Source organism: Hemitrygon akajei, chromosome 12, assembly GCF_048418815.1.
Source record: "Hemitrygon akajei chromosome 12, sHemAka1.3, whole genome shotgun sequence".
NCBI lineage: Eukaryota > Metazoa > Chordata > Chondrichthyes > Myliobatiformes > Dasyatidae > Hemitrygon > Hemitrygon akajei.
This window is the reverse complement of record NC_133135.1, coordinates 88,699,273-88,721,443: the sequence shown is the minus strand read 5'-3', so window position 1 is coordinate 88,721,443 and position 22,171 is coordinate 88,699,273. Positions and strand designations below refer to the sequence as shown.

Here is a 22,171-nt window from a genome sequence, read left to right as displayed (position 1 = left end):
CAAACCTTACCACCGGCTAAATCATTACCCAGAAGGACGTCCGCGTCAGTTCTCGGGAATTCTGATCGCACCCCCATTTCAACTGGTCCAGAGACTAGCTCACAATTCATAATGACCCTATGCAAGGGCACCATTTCCGTCCCTTTTCCTATTCCTTTCACAGCTACCATTCCCGTCTTGAGACCAAAATCTAGTACCTTACTGCTAATCAATGACAGTTCAGCGCCCGTGTCTCTCCAGATCTGCACGGGAACTGGTGGGTCTCCCTCCCTCACAGACACGGTTCCGTTTGACATACAAGTCTCAGACCCTTCTCGTACTCTGTCTACCCGGGGATCTCTTGTCGATTTACTGATTACCACGGCACATCCGATAGGGACTGCTGCTTTCCCTTTTCCTGTCTCCCTCCTCAGAGTAAAGCACCTAGATGCAATATGTCCCCCCTTTCCACAATTAAAACAGGTCAAGCCTGGAAATCTCTGGCTGTCTTGCCTCTCCTCCTCAACCTTACCACTAGCTCCCGGCGGGACCTCTGCCTTAGCCGGCGGGCTTTCTCTATCATTCCCACGGTCTCTCTGGGAACTTTTATTCGAGGAAAACTTTGTCTTGTGGGTTAGGGCATATTCATCTGCGAACCTAGCAAATTCGGAGATGGACTTATTCGGCTTCTCATTCAAATACATCCGGATATTCTCCGAAACACCACTTTTAAATTCCTCAATCAGAATTAACTCCCTGAGATGCCAAAAATCCTCTTCCACTGTTTCTGCGGTACACCAACGGTCCAAGAGCACACCCTTCTCATAGGCAAACTCGGTATACGTCTGATTCCACCCTTTAAATTTATTAACTTTTGTTTATATGCTTCAGGTACCAATTCATAAGTCCAGAGAATGGCCGCTTTTACTTGGTCATAACTCTCCGCCTCTTCCTCCTCCATGGACAACGCCGTATATGCTCGTTGTGCCTTCCCTTTTAACACACTTTGTAACAACGCCACCCACTGCTCTTTGGGCCACTTCTGATTCACTGCCACCTTTTCAAAAAGCAAGAAATAACTATCAACATCCGTCTCCTCGAACGGAGGTACTAACCTCAACTCCCGACTAACATTAAACCGCTCCTCTCGGTCTGACCCTTGATCTCTTCGCTCTTGCCTTAACTTCTCCATCTCCAAGTCATGTTTCCTCTGTTTCTCTGTCTCCCTCTCCTTCTCGGCTCTTTCCTTTTCTTTCTCAGCTCTCTCCCTCTCTTTTTCAGCTGCTTCCAGCTGTTTTAACTGAATTTCATGCTCCCTTTCTTTCTCAGCCCTGTCCTGCTCTCTTTTCACCTCCAACTCCTTTAGCTGGAGCACATGCTCCCTTTCTTTCTCAGCCCTGTCCTGCTCTAACTCCTTTAGCTGGAGCACATGCTCCCTTTCTTTCTCAGCCCTGTCCTGCTCTAACTCCTTTAGCTGGAGCACATGCTCCCTTTCTTTCTCAGCCCTGTCCTGCTCTAACTCCTTTAGCTGGAGCTCATGCTCCCTTTCTTTCTCAGCCCGGTCCTGCTCTAACTCCTTTAGCTGGAGCACATGCTCCCTTTCTTTCTCAGCCCTGTCCTGCTCTAACTCCTTTAGCTGGAGCACATGCTCCCTTTCTTTCTCAGCCCTGTCCTGCTCTAACTCCTTTAGCTGGAGCTCATGCTCCCTTTCTTTCTCAGCCCTGTCCTGCTCTAACTCCTTTAGCTGGAGCTCATGCTCCCTTTCTTTCTCAGCCCTGTCCTGCTCTCTTTTCACCTCCAACTCCTTTAGCTGGAGCACATGCTCCCTTTCTTTCTCAGCCCTGTCCTGCTCTAACTCCTTTAGCTGGAGCTCATGCTCCCTTTCTTTCTCAGCCCTGTCCTGCTCTCTTTTCACCTCTAACTCCTTTAGCTGGAGCACATGCTCCCTTTCTTTCTCAGCCCTGTCCTGCTCTAACTCCTTTAGCTGGAGCACATGCTCCCTTTCTTTCTCAGCCCTGTCCTGCTCTAACTCCTTTAGCTGGAGCTCATGCTCCCATTGCTTCTCGGCTCTTGCTGTCTCTTTTTCAGCTGCTTCCAGCTGCTTTAATTTAATTTCACGTTCCAACCTTAATTTCTCCAACTCTAACTGAGCCATCCCACTGGCTGGTACCTTCTCAGGGATATTTTCCAATACCTCAGCTGCAAACACATTCTTCTCAATATAATACTGAGTTATGGCCCTTCGCACCTCCCGCTTTTTCATTGACAACCTCACCTCTGCGAGGTTTAACCCCTTCGCCGTATTTATCAAGTCTGATTTGGTGGCCACCTCCAGAGTCGGGTTTTCTATAAATTCACCCATGTCCATCTTTGCTGGTTTCCCGTCTGGCTACCCGCGTAACCAGATCCAAGTTTGGACTTACAAGCCCGATTCACTGGCCTCCCAATTTGGTGTCAAATCCCAAGACGAGAACCCCAATTGTTACGTACCCCGTAACTGGGTCACTTACCAGCAAAGATAGAGAGGTCCGTTGAAGTCTGATGGTACTATTTTTAACAGTATTTATTGATAAAAATACACAAAAATAATATCAATGCAAACATACAGATAATATACGTCGTCAATACTAAATCTAAAAGCGCGGGTATAATAATAATCAATAAGAAATAACTCTATCATTGTCTAGGGGATAATGTATTGTCCGATGGAAATATAAAAGTCACTCAGTTCATTCAAGCTGCAGCTTTAGGTTGGGGAGAGAGACGATGATTTTAGAACTTGCCCGTTTTCCCTTGTTATGATGTTGATCCTTCGAAATGTCGTTGGTGGTGATCTCTTCTTTAGCTAAGCCGCCTTCCGTGGTAAGGCCTCAATCCCGGGCAACGGGAAAGGACACACGTGGACCTTCCACCAGCTGTCGCTATTAAACGCTGTCACGGGATTTCCAGCGTTTCTCCTCTGGTGCGTCTGAAGGGGCCGTTCCCCAGACCCTCTTTTATCCCCACTCACGGGGTCTCAGATGTCAATCAGGGTGGAATGATGCCATCCCCCAACCAGTCCACGTTGCCTGAGGGCTTCCACGAAGCACAGTACTCAATACACAATTCCGTCTCCAAGAGACAATGGCCGTTTCCCGTAGCTTTGTATCGCCGAGGGGCCAAGATATTCCAAACGTCTCTCTCTCATTTCCTGGGTCTCCTGACCTGAATTAATAGCGATCTTGCGATTCTCAAAAAGGAGGGGGCACAGGCATAACAACAGTATTTCTGATTTTTGCATGTTTTTAATCTATTCAATATATGTATACTGTAATTGATTTATTAATTATTATTATTATTATTTTATTTTATTTATTTTCTCTCTTCTATATTATGTATTGCATTGAACTGCTGCTGCCAAATTAACAAATTTCACGTCACATGCCGGTGATAATAAACCTGATTTTGATTCTGATTCATTCGATTATACACTCAGTGGGAACAGTTTTTCAACATGCAAATACCCCAATTAAACTCTGCAATACGTTTGCATCTATTGTGTAATGTAGACCTTCTGAACACCTTGATACAATAAAATAGTTATTAGTGTTGTTCTTCCTGTTTGAAATATTTTTGTGCTTGACTATTTAACTTACTGTATATTACAGAATTAGCTCTTTTTTAGTTTGCAACTTCACACTACATTTTGAGTTGTTGCTATTGTGTTAATATTATCCCGGGTACCTGCATATCTTCACAATTTTCATCTTTTTAAAGGGAAACAATCCAATTTTGGTTTTGTCTGGATAGGAGTTCTCATGGTGCCTCTTTTCGCCTACTTTCTGAGGAATTTTCAAAGCAATCAGGAACCTGCAGACGATAAACTACTCCACGTGTTCTTGAATAATTTTGAGCAAGTTCAAAGGGGTTTTCCCAATCAGGAAGAACAGTTATGGAATAGAAGCAGGATAATGTTGCAGAAACAAGTTATCAAGACCGTGCACTCTGAACCATCCATCTTAATGTTTGCAGCTGCCTGGGATGCAGAGGAAACTATGCGGTGCCTCACAAGTCGGATAGCTGGAGCTTATGCCTTGTCCTTCAGCTCCAGGATTCTGGAAATTGATGGAACTGATAAAAAATTTCTAAACAGTGACCAAGTGAAGTTGGATCTTGACAATCAGTTGTCATCAGGCTTCAGAGAAGGCAGAAAGTCAGCCATTATTCATCATTTTCAGGAGCTCCCACCTGCTTCTACACTTTTGTTTTACAAGTACTGTGATCATGAAAATGCAGCCTTCAAGGATGTCTCGTTACTGATCACAGTTTTAGTCGATGAGCCCAGACTAGACCCACACTTAAGCCTTGATGCTTTTGAAGAGACAGTTCATGATTTCCTCATAATGAAATTCAACGTCTCGAGCGAAAGTGGACAATATAATGACCTGGACATTGACAAGTTCAGTGGATTGTGGAGTCGTATAGCTCACGCCATTTTGCCTGTTCGGCCTGAAAGGGAAATTGAAGAAAATGGCTGTAAGCAAGAATAAAAATGACTTCAGGAAATTTAAATGTTGACTGGGTTTGTGAGAAACTATGTGCACAGGGAACTAATAAGTAGGAAATTCAATTTGTATATGAAATATTCAACTTCTCATTTAATGAATTTTGATCAAATATTTCACCTGAAATCAGTGTATTTTTGTTTAATAAATTGACTGTATTGCTACATGTTTTAGTAGGCTTTGTGCATAGTTCTCTTTATTTATCATTAATGAACTAATTAACCACTGAAGAATATCTTTGCAACTGCATGAATATTTTATGACAATTTACATTTTTTCAATTACCAATTTCCTATGATATTGAGTTAAATCAGAATAAGTTTTAGAAAAAATGGAATTCGTGAGTTGTGGCCAAGAAAGGTTCCTGAGTCGATCTGTGGAAGTTCCTACATCTCCTCTTGGGGAACGAGGCCAGGCAAAAACTGAGGTGGCAGTTAGGGAGCTTCCTGGCTCCAGTGACCACGATTCTATTAGTTTTAAGATAGTAATGAAAAAGGATAGGGAAGTTCCACTGGTTAGGGCCCTAAACATTAGATAGGATCTAGCATTTTAGATTGGGTGACCCTATTTGAAGGGAAAGGAATGAAAAGTGTGATAGCGAGAGTCCAGGAGCCGCATATTTCTGTTAGGATGAAGGGTAAACCTGGCAAGTATAGGGAATCCGGGCTGATGAAAGGTCAAGATAAAGGAAGTATACTTTGGGTTTCGGAGTTTGGGATTGAGCAAATCCATGAGACCATTAAAAAAAAGAGCAGTATTAGGCTAATTTGGCCCATTGAGTCTGCTCTGCCATTCCATGAAGGCTGATTTATTATCCCCTTCGACCCCATTCTCCTACCTTCCCCCCCCCCATAACTTTTGACACCCATAATAATTAAGAACTTATCAATCTCTGCTTTAAGTATACTCAATGATTTATCCTTCACAGCTATATTTGGTAATAAATTCCACAGATTCACCACCCTCTAGCTAAAGCAATTCCTCCTCACTTCTGTTCTAAATAGATGTCTTTCTATTCCAAGGCTGAGTCACATGGTCCTGGACTTCCCCACTATAGGAAACACCCTCTCCACGTTCACTCTATCTGAGCCTTTCAATATTCAATAGGTTTCAATGATCCACCCTCTTTCTTCTAAACTCACTTCCAAGATTATTCTGGTGAACTCTTTCCAATGCCAGCACATCCTTCCACAGGTAAGTGGCCTAAAGCTATTCACAATACTCCGAGTGTGATCTGACCAATGCCTATAAAGCATCAGCATTACACCCTTGCTTTTGTAATCCAGCCCTCTCAAAATGAATGCTAACATTGCATTTGCCTTCCTTACCACCGACTCAACATGCAAATTAACTTTTAGGGAATCCTGCGCAAGGATTCCCAAGTCCTTATGCACCTCTGATTTCTGAATTTTCTTCATGTTTAGAAAATAGTCTACGCTTTATTCCTTTCACCAAATTGTATAACCAGACACTTCCCTGCACTATATTATGTCTGCCATTTCTTTGTCCATTCTCCGAAGCTGTCACTTTGCAGGTTCTCTGCTTCCTCAACACTATCTGCCCCTACAGCTGTCTTTGCATCATCCACAACTTGGCCACAGAGCCATCAATTCCATCATCCGAATCATTGATGTATATTGTAAATAGAAGCAGTCCCAACACTGACCCCTGGGAAATCACTAGTCAACAGCAGCCAACCAGAAAAAGCCCCCTTTATTCCCACTTTTTGCCTTCTGCCAGTCAGTCAATCTTCTAACCATGCTGGTATCTTCCTGTAATACCATGGGTTCTAATTTTGTTGAGCAACCCATGTACAGCACTTGTCAAAAGCCTTCCTAAACTCCAAGAGAACATTTACTGACTCTCTTTTGTCTGTTCTACCTGTTATTTCCTCAAAAAATTCCAACAGATTTGTCAGGTAAGATTTCTTCTTAAGGATACCATGCTGAATTTGGCCTATTATGTGCCTCCAAGTACCTCAAAACTTCATTCTTAATAATGGAATCCAACATCTTCCCAACCACTGAAGTTAAGTTAACTGGCTTATAATTTCCTGCATTTTGCCCACCTCTTAAAGAGTGTAGTGACAATTCCAATTTTCCAGTCTTCTGGAAAACATACCAGAATCTATTGATTCTTGAAAGATCACTGCTAATGCCTCCATAATCTCTTTAGCTACCTCTTTGTAGCCCATCTGGTCCAGGTGACCAATCTACCTTCAAACCTTTCAGTTTCCCAAGCACCTTCTCCCTTGTAATAGGGATTACACTCACTTCTGGCATAGAGCTGGTATTTTCCATGGTGAACTTTATCTGCCATTTCTTTGTCCTCTAGTTGCCTGATAGCCACTCTTGTCGTTCTTTTTCTTTTTGTATATCTATATTATGAAGGGTTAACTTACTGGCCAATCGAAATCTGCTTCCACAGTGCCAGTCGCTGTTAGGCCCATTCGAATGATGAGCCGCCTCTCTGCCATTAGTGGGTCACAGCCCCGGCTTCTGGTTTCAAGCATCCCAGGGGCATGTGAATGGTGTGCACAGGACAGTCTGACTCTAGGAGGGCCCGTGCACACATTTAGCTAAGTACCTCCTTGTTGAAAGTTTAGTGTCATAGGTTTGTAACTTGGGACTTAACAAAGTACCTGTTTGAGTTAGAAGTGTTACTACATGTTTGGAGTCATAGTTTTCTAACTTCGCGGGGGGGGGGGGGGGGCTTAGATAAGGACTTGTTTCACTTAGGTGCTTGGTTGATGGGGAATTTGGGAGTCTCACCAACCTACTGCTGGACTACAGGACGCCCATAGAGTGGTGAGATAAGTTGGAGTCGTGGGTGAAAATCGGACATCACATCGTGTCCGTACTTAATAAGGCGGGGCTCCCCTAGAGGAAAGGGAGCTGGAGGGGTGCTTTTGAGCTGCTGGCTGCAGGACTGAAGCAGCAGCATAAGATTATCTTGCAAAAGGAGAAAGAGGTACATAGTTTGAAGAACAAGATGGAATCGATAAACATAGAAACCTATAGCATAATACAGGCCCTTTGACCCACGAAGCTGTGCTGTACATGTCCTTACCTTAGAAATCACCTAGGGCCCTCTATTTTTCTAAGCTGCATGTACCTATCCAGGAGTCCCTTAAAAGGCCCTATTCACCTCCATCACCGTCGTCATCAGCCCATTCCACACACTCACCACTCTTTGCGTAAAAAACACTTACCCCTGACATCTCCTCTGTACCTACTCTCCATCACCTTAAACCTGTGTCCTCTTGTGGCAACCATTTCAGCCTTGGGAAAAAGCCTCTGACTATCCACATGATCAATGCCTCTCATCATCTTAGAGACCTCTATCACGTCACCACTCATCCTCTGATGTTCCAAGGAGAAAAGGCCGAGTTCATTCAAACTGTTTTCATAAGGCATGCTCCCCACCCCCCCCCCCAATCCAGGCAACATCCTTGTAAATCTCCTCTGTGCCCTTTCTATGGCTTCCACATCCTTACTGTAGTGAGGCAACCAGAACTGAGCACAGTACTCCAAATGGGGTCTGACCAGAGTCTTGTATAGCTGCAACATTACCTCTCGGCTCCTAAATTTAATTCCACGATTAATGAAAGCCAATACACCGTATGCCTTCTTAACCACAGCGTTAACCTGCGCAGCTGCTTTGAGCGTCCTATGGACTTTGACCCCAAGATCCGTCTGATCCTCCACACTGCCAAGAGTCTTACCATTAATACTATATTCTGCTATCCTATTTGACCTACCAAATGAACCACCTCACACTTATCTGGGTTGAACTCCATCTGTCACTTCTCAACCCAGTTTTGCATCCTATCAATGTCCCTCTGTAACCTCTGACAGCCCTCCACACTATCCACAACACCTCCAACCTTGGTGTCATCAGCAAATTTACTAACCCATCCCTCCACTTCCTCAACCAGGTCATTTATAAATATCACAAAGAGTAAGGGTCCCAGAACAGATCCCTGAGGCACACCACTGGTCACCAGCCTCCATGCAGAATATGACCCATCTACAACCACTCCTCACCTCCTGTGGGCAAGCCAGTTCTGGATCCACAAAGCATAGTCCCCTTGGATACCTACTTTCTCAATAAGCCTTGCATGGGGTACCTTATCACATGCCAGGCTGAAATCCATATACACTGCATCTACTGCTCTTCCTTCATCAATGTGTTTTGTCACATCCTCAAAAAATTCAATCAGGCTCATAAGGCATGACCTGCCCTTGACAAAGCCATGCGGGCTATTCCTAATCATATTATACCTCTCCAAATGTTCATAAATCCTGCCTCTCAGGATCTTTTCCATCAACTTACCAACCACTGAAGTAAGACTCACTGGTCTATAATTTCCTGGGCTATCTCTACTCCCTTTCTTGAATAAGGGAACAACATCCACAACCCTCCAATCCTCCAGAACTCCTGTCCTCATTGATGATGCAAAGATCATCGCCAGAGGCTCAGCAAACTCCTCCCTTTCCTCCCACAGTAGTTTGGGGTACATCTCATCCAGTCCCGGTGATTTATCAAACTGATTTGTCAGGTAAGATTTCCCTTTACATAAGCCACGCTGACTTTGAATTACTTTATCATTAGACTCCAAGTACCTTGAAACCTCATCCTTAATAGACTCCAACATTTTCCCAACCACTGAGGTTAGGCCAACTGGCCTATAATTTCCTTTCTTTTGCCTTCCTCCCTTCTTAAAGAGTGGAGTGACATTTGCAATCTTCCAGTCCACTGGGACCATGCCAGAATCAAGTGATTCTTGAAAGATCATGACCAATGCATCCGTTATCTCTTTTGCAATCTCTCTCAGGACTCTGGGATGTAATCCATCTGGCCCAGGTGACTTATCCAGGTTAAGACCTTTCAGTTTGCCTAGTATTTTTTCCTTTGTAATAGTAATGGCACTCACTCTTGCTCCCTGACACTCATGAACCTCTGGCACACCGTTAGTGTCTTCCACAGTGAAGACTGATACAAAGTACCCATTAAGTTCATCTGCCATTTCTTTGTTCCCCCATTACTACCTCACCAGCATCATTTTCTAGTGGACCAATATCAACTCTTACTTCCCTTTTACTCTTTATACATTGAAAAAACTTTTGGTATCCTGCTTTATATAATTAGCTAGTCTATTCACTATTTAATCTTTTCCATTCTTACAGCTTTTCAGTTGTCTTTTGTTAGACTTTAAAAGCTTCCCAATCATTCAACTTTCCACTCACTTTTGCTACATTATATGCCCTTTCCTTGGCTTTTATACAGTCCTTAATTTCCCTTGTCAGCCACAGTTGCCTACCCCTGCCAATTGAGAACAATTTATTCTGTGGGACATGTCTATCTTGCATCTTATTAACTATTACCAGAAACTTCAGCCATCTCTGCTCTGCCGTCATCCATGCCAGGATACTCCTCTAATCCACCTGGGCAAACTCCTCTCTTATGTCTCTGTAATTCCCTTTATTCCATTGCGATACTGATACATGCTTCTCCCTCTTAAATTGCAGCATGTATTCAATCATATTATGATCATTGCCTCCTAAGGGTTTCTTTACGTTAAGTTCCTTAATAAGATCTGGGTTATTACACAACATCCAATCGAAGATAGCCTTTCCCTGAGTAGGCTCAAGCACAAGCTGCTCTAAAAAGCCATCTTGTAGACATTCAACAAATTCCCTCTCTTGTGATCCAACACCAACCTGATTTTCCCAATCCCTTTGCATATTGAAGTCCCCCATTACAATTGTGTCATCACCCTTATTACATGCCTTTTCCTGCTCCCTTTACAATCTCAACCCTTCATCTTGGCTGCGGTTTGGAGGCCTATATATGATTCCCATAATGTTTTTTTTTACCCTTGTACTTTCTTAACTCCACCACGTTTTTCTAAAGATGTAATTCCATTTCTTACCAGCAAAGACACACCACCGCTTATGCCTTTTTTCTTTCAACCATGACTCAGTGATGCCCACAATGACATACCGACAAATCTCTAATTACACCATGAGATTGTCCACCTTATCCCGACTGCTACATGCATTTAAATACAACACTTACAGTCCTGCATTCTTTGCCCTTTTGAATGTTGTTTCTGTGGAACAATTTAACTCTTTGCTCTATCTGCATTTGTACCCAATCATTGGCTTGTCCTTCCTTATATTCATGTTACACCAATCATCTACTTGTCCCTTTGGTGAGAATAGCTGGGCTGTCTATGTCTTGAACTGCAAGAGATGGTGGGATTTTTAATGAATTTTGTTCCTCCGAGTTTACTGAGGAGAATATCCTGATTGCTCAAAATGTAACGGATATTCACTTTCCAGAGTCTGAGAAGCTTATTGCTAAACTCAGCTTTCTCGCACAGCAGTGAGACTTTTCCAAAGGGTCAGGTTTCTTGGTTACAAAGTTGAACTTTTAACAAATATTCTTTGCTCAATGTTTTTGTTGTAAACAAGAACCAGTCTCCAGATCTTAATGTAAATTGCAAGCAGCAATCAGTTAGAAGTTGGAAACACAACTTTGCAAAGTGATGTGACCTCTCATCTACATTAGCCAATGCAATATGGGTTATATCACTTCGCAGATAAAACCTAGTTATAGATTAGGATGTTTGTGTACTCAAAGGGTCATCCCCGATAGCGTTAATTATGGATGTTTGGGATCTCTGTCACCAGAAGCTTTTATAGCATTCCCAGCAAAGGCATATGGAAAATAACATATGCAGATGATGTGATCTAGTAGAAAATAGAATAAATATTAGAAGCATTGGGTTGTTAGGAATGACAAGGCGAATGACAGAAAGAATTCATTCCTCAATCATTGGTTTCTGTGACAGACGACCAGTTTGTCTGCAACTCATTCGTATGTTTTTCTAGTTTGTAAAGATTGTACCTGTGTTGGGAAATAGTTTGTAGTTTGTAAATCTTTAATAAATTTGAAGTCTCCTATTAGTGTTCAATGTGTGTTAAGAACTATTAAATTTAATTGTGTATCATTAAAAATAAAATAAACAGTTTAAACTACTTTGTTAGCCGGATATATCTCCTGTTTGGTAAAGAGGGGAACCCACCACTCAAACAGTGGGCATTGGCTGCTAGATCTTGCCCCAGAGACTAGACAGCGTAGTAAGTTAGTTCTCAAGAGCAGGTTGATACAGTATAACCTCTCTACAGTAAGGGTATCCATAGATACTGACTGCATATTGGATAGGGCTTAAAAGTCTTCATTTAATTTTAGGGCTTTGTGGCAGGCAACCAATACCATCACAATGGGATAAAGGAAACAACTGGAGATATTTTGGAGGACATTCATATTACCAGGGAGGAGGGAGAAGCCTAACAGCATATTAAGGTGGACTAATCTCCAGGGTCTGACGAAGTGCATATTCTGAATTTGTGGGAGGCAAGAGAGGAAATTGAGGAGGCCCTTGCAGGTATTTTCTTTATTGTTAGTCACTGGTACAGTTGTAGAACAGTGAAAGGTGGCCAAGTTGTTCTATTGTTTAAAATATCTAGCAAGGACAAGCCTGACATGAACAATGGTGAAGTTAATGGAGGCTGTGTCTGGTGACAGGATCTCATTTCATTCATTTTTAATTTTTTTATTGATTTAAAAATATATATAAAGACAAATACATATCAGAGGATAAGTTAATCAAATACTTATTTCAATAAAAGTACAAACAAAAAAGGAGCATACACTGTCAAAATCATATATAATATTGAGCTAATATATAAAAGGAAACACAACTCCTCTTAACAATTCAAAAAAAAGACTCAAAATTTCTATTATTGAGAAGAAAATAAAACCCACTAAACTAACCTAAAACAAAAAAAAAGCATTCCATTTGAGGATATAATTACAAAAAAAAGGGGGGGAAATCCTTCTAGTCAAAATTGAAACATCATGGAGAAGAAGAAAAAATATTACCTAAAAAAGTGATGAACTGAGAGCTTGGATGCATACATGGAATTATGATGTAGTGGCCATTACGGAGACTTGGCTGGCACCAGGGCGGGAAAGGATTCTCAATATTCCTGGATTTCAGTGCTTTAAAAGGGATAGAGAGGGGGGGAAGGGGAGGCATTACTAGTCAGGGATACTATTACAACTGCAGAAAGGGTGACTCCTCTTTTGAGTCAGTATGGGTGGAAGTCAGGAACAGGAAGGGAGCAGTTACTCTACTGGGGGTATTCTATAGGCCCCCTGGTAGCAGCAGAGATAACGAGGAGCAGGTTTGGAGGCAGATTTTGGAAAGGTGCAAAAATAACAGGGTTGCTATCATGGGTGACTTTAACTTCTCTAATATTGATTGGTATTTGATTAGTTCCAAGGGTTTAGATGGGGCAGAGTTTGTTAAGAGAGTCCAGGATGGATTCCTGTCACAGTATGTTGACAGGCCGACTAGGGGGAATGCCATACTCGATCTAGTATTAGGTAACGAACTGGGTCAGGTCACAGATCTGTCAGTGGGTGAGCATCTGGGGGACAGTGATCACCACTCCCTGGCCTTTGGCATTATCATGGAAAAGGATAGAATCAGAGAGGACAGGAAAATTTTTAATTGGGGAAGGGCAAATTATGAGGCTATAAGGCTAGAACTTGCAGGTGTGAATTGGGATGATGTTTTTGCAGGGAAATGTACTATGGACATGTGGTCGGTGTTTAAGGATCTTTTGCAAGATGTTAGGGATAAATTTGTCCCGGTGAGGAAGATAAAGAATGGTAGAGTGAAGGAACCATGGGTGACAAGTGAAGTGGAAAATCTAGTCAGCTGGAAGAAGGCAGCATACGTGAGGTTTAGGAAGCAAGGATCAGATGGGTCTATTGAGGAATATAGGGTAGCAAGAAAGGAGCTTAAGAAGGGGCTGAGAAGAGCAAGATCGGGGCATGAGAAGGCCTTGGCGAGTAGGGTAAAGGAAAACCCCAAGGCATTCTTCAATTATGTGAAGGATGACAGGAGTAGAGGTAGGACCGATTAGAGATAAAAGTGGGAAGATGTGCCTGAAGGCTGTGGAAGTGAGCGAGATCCTCAATGAATACTTCTCTTCAGTATTCACCAATGAGAGGGAACTTGATGACGGTGAGGACAATATGAGTGAGGTTGATGTTCTGGAGCATGTTGCTATTAAGGGAGAGGAGAAAAATAAAATTACCAGAAGGAGAAATCGATGTTCATGTCATCAGGCTGGAGGATACCTATATGGAATATCAGATGTTGCACATCCACCCTGAGAGTGGCTTCATTATGGCAAAAGGTGAAACATTTTGGAACACAAATGGGGATAGTCATGAGTCATAGAAAACTACAGCAAAGAAACAGGACCTTTGGCCCATCTAGTCCATGCTGAACAATTCTAAATGCCCTGTCCCATCAACCTGCACCTAGACTGTTGCTCTCCATACCCCTCCCATCCATGTACCTATTCAAACTTCTTTTAAATGTTGAAATCGCACCCAGCTCATCCCACACTCTCACCAGCTTCTGAATGATAAAGTTTCCCTTCATGTTTCCTTTAAACATTTCATCTTTCAACCTTAACCTATGACTTCTAGTTGTAGTCTCACCCAACTTCAGTGGAAAAATCCTGCTTGCATTTACCCTATCTATACCCTTCAAAATTCTCTATCAAATCTTCCCACCTCCTTTATTTTTCTTAATTAGGGCCTCAATCTCTCTTGAAAAACCAAGGTTTCCCTGAACCATTTATCCTTGTCTTTTATTCTGAAAGGCATTGTGCTGCCTTTATGGCAGTTATTTAGTTTATAATATTTTCGCTTAGTAATTTGTTAGCATTTTTTAGTTAAAGTTAGGATTGTTTAAGTCAATTTATTTGTCTGTAATATATCGCGGCTGCGATGACGTCACATCTGGGTTCGCCGCGTCTTGTGGGAAAATACCGGTTTGGGATAAACGCAAGGGTGGGGGTCGCTCACATGTGGCGCCACAGCGCTGGTTAAGTTTTCTCTACGTACCAAAAACACAGTGAAAGCAACGCTGTAAGTCATTAGATAATCGATATGTTGAGATAAAATGTTAACGCTGATTCTGTTAAAAGTAACGACGGTCGATAAGGTTTATGTTTTCGTTAGTTAAAGAGTCGGGATAGTTTGTGTTGAAGTGTATTTAAAGCAGTCAATGGAGCAGGTAGATTCTGACTGTATGCTGCACTTTAATGTAATGTAGTTTTACCTTTGCAAGTATTCACAATGTAAATGTGATATTTAGAAGGAAACAAACACTGTACCAATCTTGTATTGTTTTATCAACAGTTTTCACCATACGTTAATGTGAAGAGTGAACAGTAAATGGTTAATCTTACTGCGACCTTGTTTTCATTGACTCCGGTTTACCTCGACGTTTAATTCGGGTCCGTTACACCCGAGCGAGAACGTTACAGGCACATACAAGCTTTGCGCTCTCAAAATTTCACTTTTGAAGGCCTCCCACTTACCAGTTACACTTTTGCAGGAAAACAGCCTGTCCCAAACCACACTTGCCGGATACTTTCTGATACCATCAAAAGGAATTAAAATAGTTGATCAGTGGGAAATTCTGCTTTTGGAAGATGGAATGGAGGTGCTCAGCAAAGTGGCTCCCCAATTTACATCTGTCTCACCAACGTAGAAGAGACTGTATATGCAATAGAAGACCCCAACACAATCACAGGTGAAGTGTTGTCTCAGCTGGAAGGACTGTTCAGGGCCCTGAATGGAGGTAACGGAGGAGGTGTAACACTTCAGGGATATATGCCAGAAGGGAGATTATTGCGGGAGGAGGGTGTAAAGATGTGTTTGGTGGTGTAAGTTGCAGAGAATGTGTTGGATGTGCAGACTCATGGGATGCTAGGAAAGGACATGTGGAACTCTATCCCTGTTAAGACAGCGGGAAGATGTGCTGAGGACTGATGTCCGGGAAATGGAGACACAACCTGAGTAGCATTAATGGTGGGGAAAGTGAAACCCTATTCTTTGAAGGAGAACATCTCTAGTGTGCTGGAAAGCTTCATCCTGGGAATAGGTATGGCAGAGATGAAAGAGCTGAGAAAAGGGAATATTATTTTTACAGGAGACAATGTGGGAAAGAGGTAGACAAGATAGCCATAGAAACTGGTAGGTTCAAGAAAGATGTCAGTAGACAACTTGTCTCCAGATAGAGAGATCGAGAAAGGGGGAGGAGGAGTTAGACACAGATCAAGTGAATTTGACAAGCTCAGCATGGGTGCACCAACGTAGTAGTCAATAAGGCACATGAAGAGTTGGGGAGCATTACCAGGGAAGGCCTGGAACATTGTCTACTTTACATAGCCAATGAAAAAGCAGGCATAGCTGCAGCCCAAGGTTACCCCTTGAGTTTGGATTCCTATTCCTACATTACTTTCTGTCTATTAACCAATCCTCAATCCATGCCAGTATATTACTACAATCACTTGTACTTTCAGTTTATTTCAGAATCAAAAATAGATTTCTTATCACCGGCATGTATCATGAAATTTGTTAACTTAGCAGCAGCAGTACAATGCAATACATAATATATAAGAAAAAAAGTAAAAATAAATAAGTAAATAAATTACAGTATACATATATTGAATAGATTAAAAATCATGCAAAATATAAATATACATTAATAAAAGTGAGGTAGTGTTCATGGGTTCAATGTCTATTTAGGAATCAGATGGCAGAGGGGAAGAAGCTGGTCCTTCAGGCTTCTGTACCTCCTACCTGACGGTAACATGGTGGTGGAGGACTTTAATAATGAACACTGTCTGAGACACTGCTCCTTGAAGATGTTCTGGGTACTTTGTAGGCTAGTACCCAAGATGGAGCGGACTAGATTTACAACCTTCTGCAGCATCTTTCGGTCCTGTGCAGTAGCCCCCCCCCCCCCCCCCCCCATACCAGACAGTGATGCAGCCTGTCAAAATGCTCTCCACGGTACATCTATAAATGGTTTTGAGTGTTTTCATTGACATACCAAATCTCTTCAAACTCCCAATGAAGTACAGTCACTCTTTCCTTCTTTATAGCTGCATTGATATGTTGGAACCAGGTTAGGTCCTCAGAGATCTTGACACCCAGGAACTTGAAACTGCTCACTCACTCCACTTCTGATCCTTCTATGAGGATTGGTGTGTGTTCCTTTGTCTTACCCTTCCTGAAGTCCACAATCAGCTCTTTCATCTTACTGATGTTGAGCGCAAGGTTGTTGCTGTGACACCACTCCACTAGTTGGCATATCTCGCTCCTGTACGCCCTCTCATCTCCATCTGAGATTCTACCAACAATAGCTGTATCATCAGCAAATTTATAGATGGTATTTGAACTATGCCTAGCCACACAGTCAGGGGTATAGAGTATTTATTAACTGCATCATGTAGCTGGGTTGTGGGTTGGAGATACATCTCTACCAAAGAAGGTTAAGACACTCCTTCCCTCCACTAACCTACAGGTCACCCTTGGGCAAGGGGTAATGTGCACATGCTTGGCCCCCCATCCCCCCCCCCCCCCCCCCCGGATTAGGGTTACGTGAAGCCATGGAAGCAGGTAGTGGATGGTCATATGAGCAGCCGGTGCATATCACATGTCCTGGTTATCCAACCACTGGCATCAGGCAAACAATCTCTGAAGAGGCTGGAGTCACTCATCTTGTAAAGACACTGCACAGCCAAAGACAATGGCAAACCACTTCTGTAGAAAAATTTGCCAAATAATAATCATTATCATTGTAAGACCATGATAGCCCATGTCATATGACATGCACATAATGAATTGTGTAGCACCTTATTAAAGGCTATTTGAAAGTCTAAATACATAGCATCCACTGGTTCCCTCTGTTCCATTAGCTACTAGAAAAAAAGTTCAAACAAATCTGTTAAGCATGATTTCCCTTTCATAAGTACCTCTAGACACTATCCAGACCGATTATAATGAGGACATGAAAGTGTGTTGTAGAAAGTGTAGACGGTTGTGGAACAAGTTATCAACTTGATCAGTTAGGTCAGTGGGCTGAGGACTGGCTTACGGCTTTAAATCCAGTTAAATGCCAAATACTATGTTTTGGAAAATCACGTCAGGTAGGACATACCTGAGGTCGGGCCCTGAGGAGAGTTATGGAACTGAGGGACCTTGGAGGGCGAGTGCAGAGTTCGTTCAAAGCGGTGTGTCGGGGAGACAGTGGTGAAGCAGCCATCTGGCACACCAGCCTTCATCAGTCACTGAGTGTAAGGGCAACAAACAATCTGAGGGTAAAAATGCCGAAGAGAGTGACTTCCCCAGCGTTTGGTGGTGGGACTCGGGTGATGTCTGGGCAATAAACAGCGACCGCAATCCTAAAGGGTGTCCTCCCACCCTCGCTGAAACCTGACCTACTCATCCTGTCTGTTCCCGTTTGACACCAACATTTGGCGCGGAAACATCACCCTAATTACCCAGCATCCATGCCAGGTACAGCGGAAGTTACGGCAAGCTGTTCCGCCGCCCCGTCCGGAGGGAAACCGGGGCCGATCAGAAAGTCCGCCGGGGATACGTTCCGTCAGGGGAAGGAAGGAAAGCGGACAGGCGAGAAGATGAAGCGGAGGTCAAATAGAAATAAAAGTGCGTAACCAAAATCAGTTTAACAAAAATATTCTTATTCTGTAGCTCGAGTTTTACAAATGATTTTAATTGTGTATTTGTTTATGGTGCGATTAGAAACTGAAAACGGCTCCGACTCCCATGAGGGCTCAGACTCCTTTTGTGCAGATGACCTGTTCAGGGATTTATTGTCCTATCGGCAAACTGGGAGAAATTGCAGCTGGTTTTCTGTGTGTGAACTGAGATCACTGTGAACACTGCACTTCTTACTTTATCTCGTCGTGCCGTTACATGGACGTTTACTGTAGAGACTGGCTGAGTGTTGTGCATTATGTTGCTAACGAGTAGTATCTGAACAAATTTATTGTGCAAAACTGCCATGGCATGGGGATCAGAACACACAATTGTCTCCAATAGTATAACATTCCGAAATGCGCTGATCATCGGAACCTTTTAGTTAAAATCGCTTAACATTGAAAGCTTATTCGACACCTTTTTATAATTCTGGACAGAGTACAAGAATAAAATGCATACGTACACAACGCCGGAAGAATAAAATGCAACTATTTTGTTGCTCTTTATCTTCCTTCTTCATGCAGTTGCAGTTTTTTAGCTGCATCATGCTTATTTTTTTATGACCCATATGTTTCTTCGCGTTCTGTGCAACTTTTTAAAAATTAAAATGTTGCTGTTTGTCAATCTTTGGACTCAGAATCTTCCAATTACCTGTTAGAAGTTTATAAAATTATGAGAGGCGGAATTTTACTTGTTTACTTTTATTGTTCGCCCGATTTATTCCCCCCCCCCCCTTGCACTTTGGGTGTTTGGTGGTCTTTTTTAATGGGTTTGATTGGGTTTCTTTGTTTTGTGGCTGCCTGTAAGGAAACGAGTCTCAAGGTTATATATAGTATACATATTTTGTAATAAATGTACTTCAATTCTTTTTTCTTTGGGCAGAAAATGTCAAATACAAGGGAAATACATTTAAGATGAGATGGGAAAGTGATAGGCTGCTGCGGGAGTGATGGAAGCAGATATGTGAGTGGGGTTTTAAAGACTATTAGACACATGGATACGCAGGTAATGGAGAGAATATGGTTCATGTGTTGGCAAAAAGTATTTACAAAACTCTGGAGGAACTCAGTAGGTCAGGCAGCATCCATGGAAAAGAGTAAACAATGTGTGTGTTGGACCAGGACTGGAAAGGAAGAGGAGAAGTCAGAGTAAGAAGGTGAAGGGAAAGAGGGAGAAGTACAAGGTGGCAGGTAAAGAGCTGGGACGTTGATTGGTGAAAGACATAGAGGGTAGAGAAAGGAGAATCTGACACAAGGATAGGCCATTGAAGAAAGGGAAGGAGGAGCAGCAGCATAGGACGGTGATTGGTAGGTAAGGAGATATGGTGAGGGGGGGAAACAGGAATGAGGAATGGTGAAGGAGTCATGGGGGGGCAGTTACTGGAAGTTGGAGAAATTGATGTTCATGCCATAAGGTTGGAGGTTACCCAGACAACATATAAGGCATTGCTCTTCCAATCTGAGTGTGGCCTCATCGTGGCAGTAGAGGAAGCCATGATCCTTTCGATTACTTCAAACTCCCTGGCCCCAGTCATCGCATTTTCACTATGGATGTCCAGACCCTATACACCCTCATCACCCATAGGAGAGCCTTACAGCTCTCTGCTTCCTTCTGGACCACAGATCTAATCAGACCACCTCCACCACCACCTTTGTCACCCTAAATAATTTCTCCTTAGGCTCCTCCCCCTTCAAATGAAAGGTGTGGGCATGGGCATTCGCATGGGTCCAAGCTAAGCCTGCCTGATTGTTTACTACGTGGAACAGTCCATATTCCAGGCTACACTGACTTCGTTTTCCAACTCTTCCTACACTATATCAACAACTGCATTGGTGCTGCTTCCTGCACCCATACGGAACTCGTTGACTTCATCCACTTTGCCTCCAACTTCCAACCTGCCCTCAAGTTTACCTGGTCCATTTCTGACACCTCCCTCCCCTTTCTCTATCTCTCTGTCTCTGAAGACAGCTTATCTACTGATGTCTTTTATAAACCGACTGATTCTCACGGCTACCTGGACTATACTTCTCCCCACACTGTCACTTGTAAAAATCCAATCCCCTTCTCTCAGTCCCTCCGACTCTGCCACATCTGCTCTCAGGATGAGGCTTTTCATTCCAGACTACTGAGATGTCCGCCTCCTTCAAAGAAAGGGGCTTCCCTTCCTCCACTGTCAACGCTGCCCTCAACTACATCTCTTCCACTTTGCACTCACTCCATCCACCTGCCACCCTCTAGGGTTAGGGTTCCTCTTGTCCTATCTACCACCCCACCAACCTCTGATCCAGCACATAATCCTCCGTAACTTCTGCCATCTCCAAAGAGATCCCACTCCCCTCGCCTTTGCTTTCCACAGGGATTGCTCCCTATGTGACTCCCTTTTTCACTCGTCCCTCCTCACTCATCTCCCTCCTTGCAAGCACAACAAGTTCCACACCTGCCCCATATGTCCTCCCTCTCGACCATTCAGAGCCCCAAACAGTTCTTCCGGGTGAGGGGACACTTCACCTGTGAGTCTGTTGGGGTCATCTACCCAATCTGGTGCTCCTGATGTGGCTTCCGTTATATCGGTGAGACCCGACATAGATTGAGAAACCACTTTGCCAAGTACCTACGCTCCATCTGCCAGAAAAAAGTGGGATCTCTTGGTAGCCACCCGTTTCAATTCTACTTCCCATTCCCATTCTGACATATCAGTCCATGGCATCCTCTACTGCCATGATGAGGCCACACTCAGGTTGGAGAAACAACAGCTTATATTCCATCTGGGTAGCCTCCTACCTGATGGTATGAACATCGATTTCTCAAACTTTTGGTAATGTTCCCCCCCACTTCACCATTCCCCACTCTCGTTTCCCTGTCACACCTTACCTCCTTACCTGCCCATCACCTCCCTCTGGTGCTCCTCCCCCGTCTTTTCTTCCATGGTCTTCTACCCTCTCCTATCAGATTCCCTCTTCTCCAGCCCTTTATCTCTTTCACCAATCAACTTCCAGCTCTTTACTTCCCCCTCCCCCTCTCCTGGTTTCACCTATCACTTTGTACTTCTTCTTCCCTCCCCTCAGCCTCTTACTCTAAATCCTTCTCTTTCTTTCCAGTCACGATGAAGGGTCTTGTCCTGAAACATCGACTGTTTACTGTCTTCCATAAATGCTGCCTGACCACCTGCGTTCCTCGAGCATTTTGTGTGTATTGCGTTGGATTTCCAGCATTTGCAGATTTTCTCATGTCTCAAAAAATATTTAGTTTAATTCACCATCAATTTCATTGTTTGAGAATATTTTGTTTTTCAATTGTTTTAATATATAAATTAGTTTTACAGTGTTGGAAAGCTTTTGTAGACATACAAAATCCTTGACAGCTGATGGAGCCAGTGAGCGTGGCTTAATTGGCCCTGAGTTTTCACTCAAGTGGATTTGTGTGCATTTTTCATTTTGGCTACCCCACAATACGACATTTATACCTGAAGGCCTTGCTGCCAGGTAGGGGCACATGGAAATTGGATGAAGTGCTCTTTGTGTTGTTACGTATCCCATAACTGGATCACTTACCAGCAAAGATAGAGAGGTCCGCTGAAGTCTGATGGTACTATTTTTAAACGTTTTATTTTATAAAGGGGCACAAAAAGTAAGGCTAATACAAACATTCAGATAACATACGTCGTCAATACTCAATCTAAAGTGCAGGTATAGTAATAATCAATAAGAAATAAGCTCTATTGTTGTCTAGGGGTAATGTATATATTGTCCGCTGTATATCTAAAAGTCTCTTGCGGTCACTGCAGTTCCACCAGCTGCCGTCTTTTGGTGGTGTCGCGGTGGTGCACTTTGTTGGAGAGAGAGAGAGAGATAGAGATTGAATGGAACAGTTACCCGGCGGGTTTTTCCAATCTTTATGGGTTCGATCCATCTGAGTCTCGTTGGGGAATGGACGCTCACTTGTGGCCTCTCCTGTAGCTAAGCCGTTCTTTCGTGGTG

At 43.0% G+C, this 22,171-nt stretch overlaps 2 protein-coding genes across 3 annotated transcripts in view; one reads left to right on the top strand and one right to left on the bottom strand.

Annotated features, from left to right (window-relative positions):
- LOC140737274 (uncharacterized) overlaps nt 1–22,171 on the top strand; it is a 105,256-nt gene that overhangs the window by 33,413 nt on the left and 49,672 nt on the right. Inside the window, exon 1 of one of the 2 annotated variants that reach the window (XM_073063642.1) lies at nt 17,969–18,140. The exons of the other annotated variant lie outside the window; for it this stretch is intronic. Coding sequence (XP_072919743.1) covers nt 17,984–18,140 — 157 coding nt within the window. The 5' untranslated portion in view covers nt 17,969–17,983. Of the gene's footprint in view, nt 1–17,968; nt 18,141–22,171 lie in introns of those variants that run through there. 2 annotated transcript variants of the gene reach the window in all.
- LOC140737275 (uncharacterized) lies at nt 712–2,532 on the bottom strand. The gene is made up of 2 exons (XM_073063643.1): nt 1,895–2,532; nt 712–1,828 (listed from the first exon to the last, which is right to left on the bottom strand). The coding sequence occupies exons 1-2, from the start codon at nt 2,345–2,347 to the stop codon at nt 728–730; spliced, it is 1,554 nt and encodes a 517-aa protein (XP_072919744.1). The 5' UTR covers nt 2,348–2,532; the 3' UTR covers nt 712–727.

Bases quoted from the DNA above. Each gene is read 5' to 3' on its own strand.
- LOC140737275 (XM_073063643.1), bottom strand. From the start codon at position 2,347: ATGGACATGGGTGAATTTATAGAAAACCCGACTCTGGAGGTGGCCACC. The intron at 1,829-1,894 runs GTGAAAAGAGAG...AAGGAGTTAGAG, and splicing joins TCCAGCTAAAGGAGTTAGAG to CAGGACAGGGCTGAGAAAGA.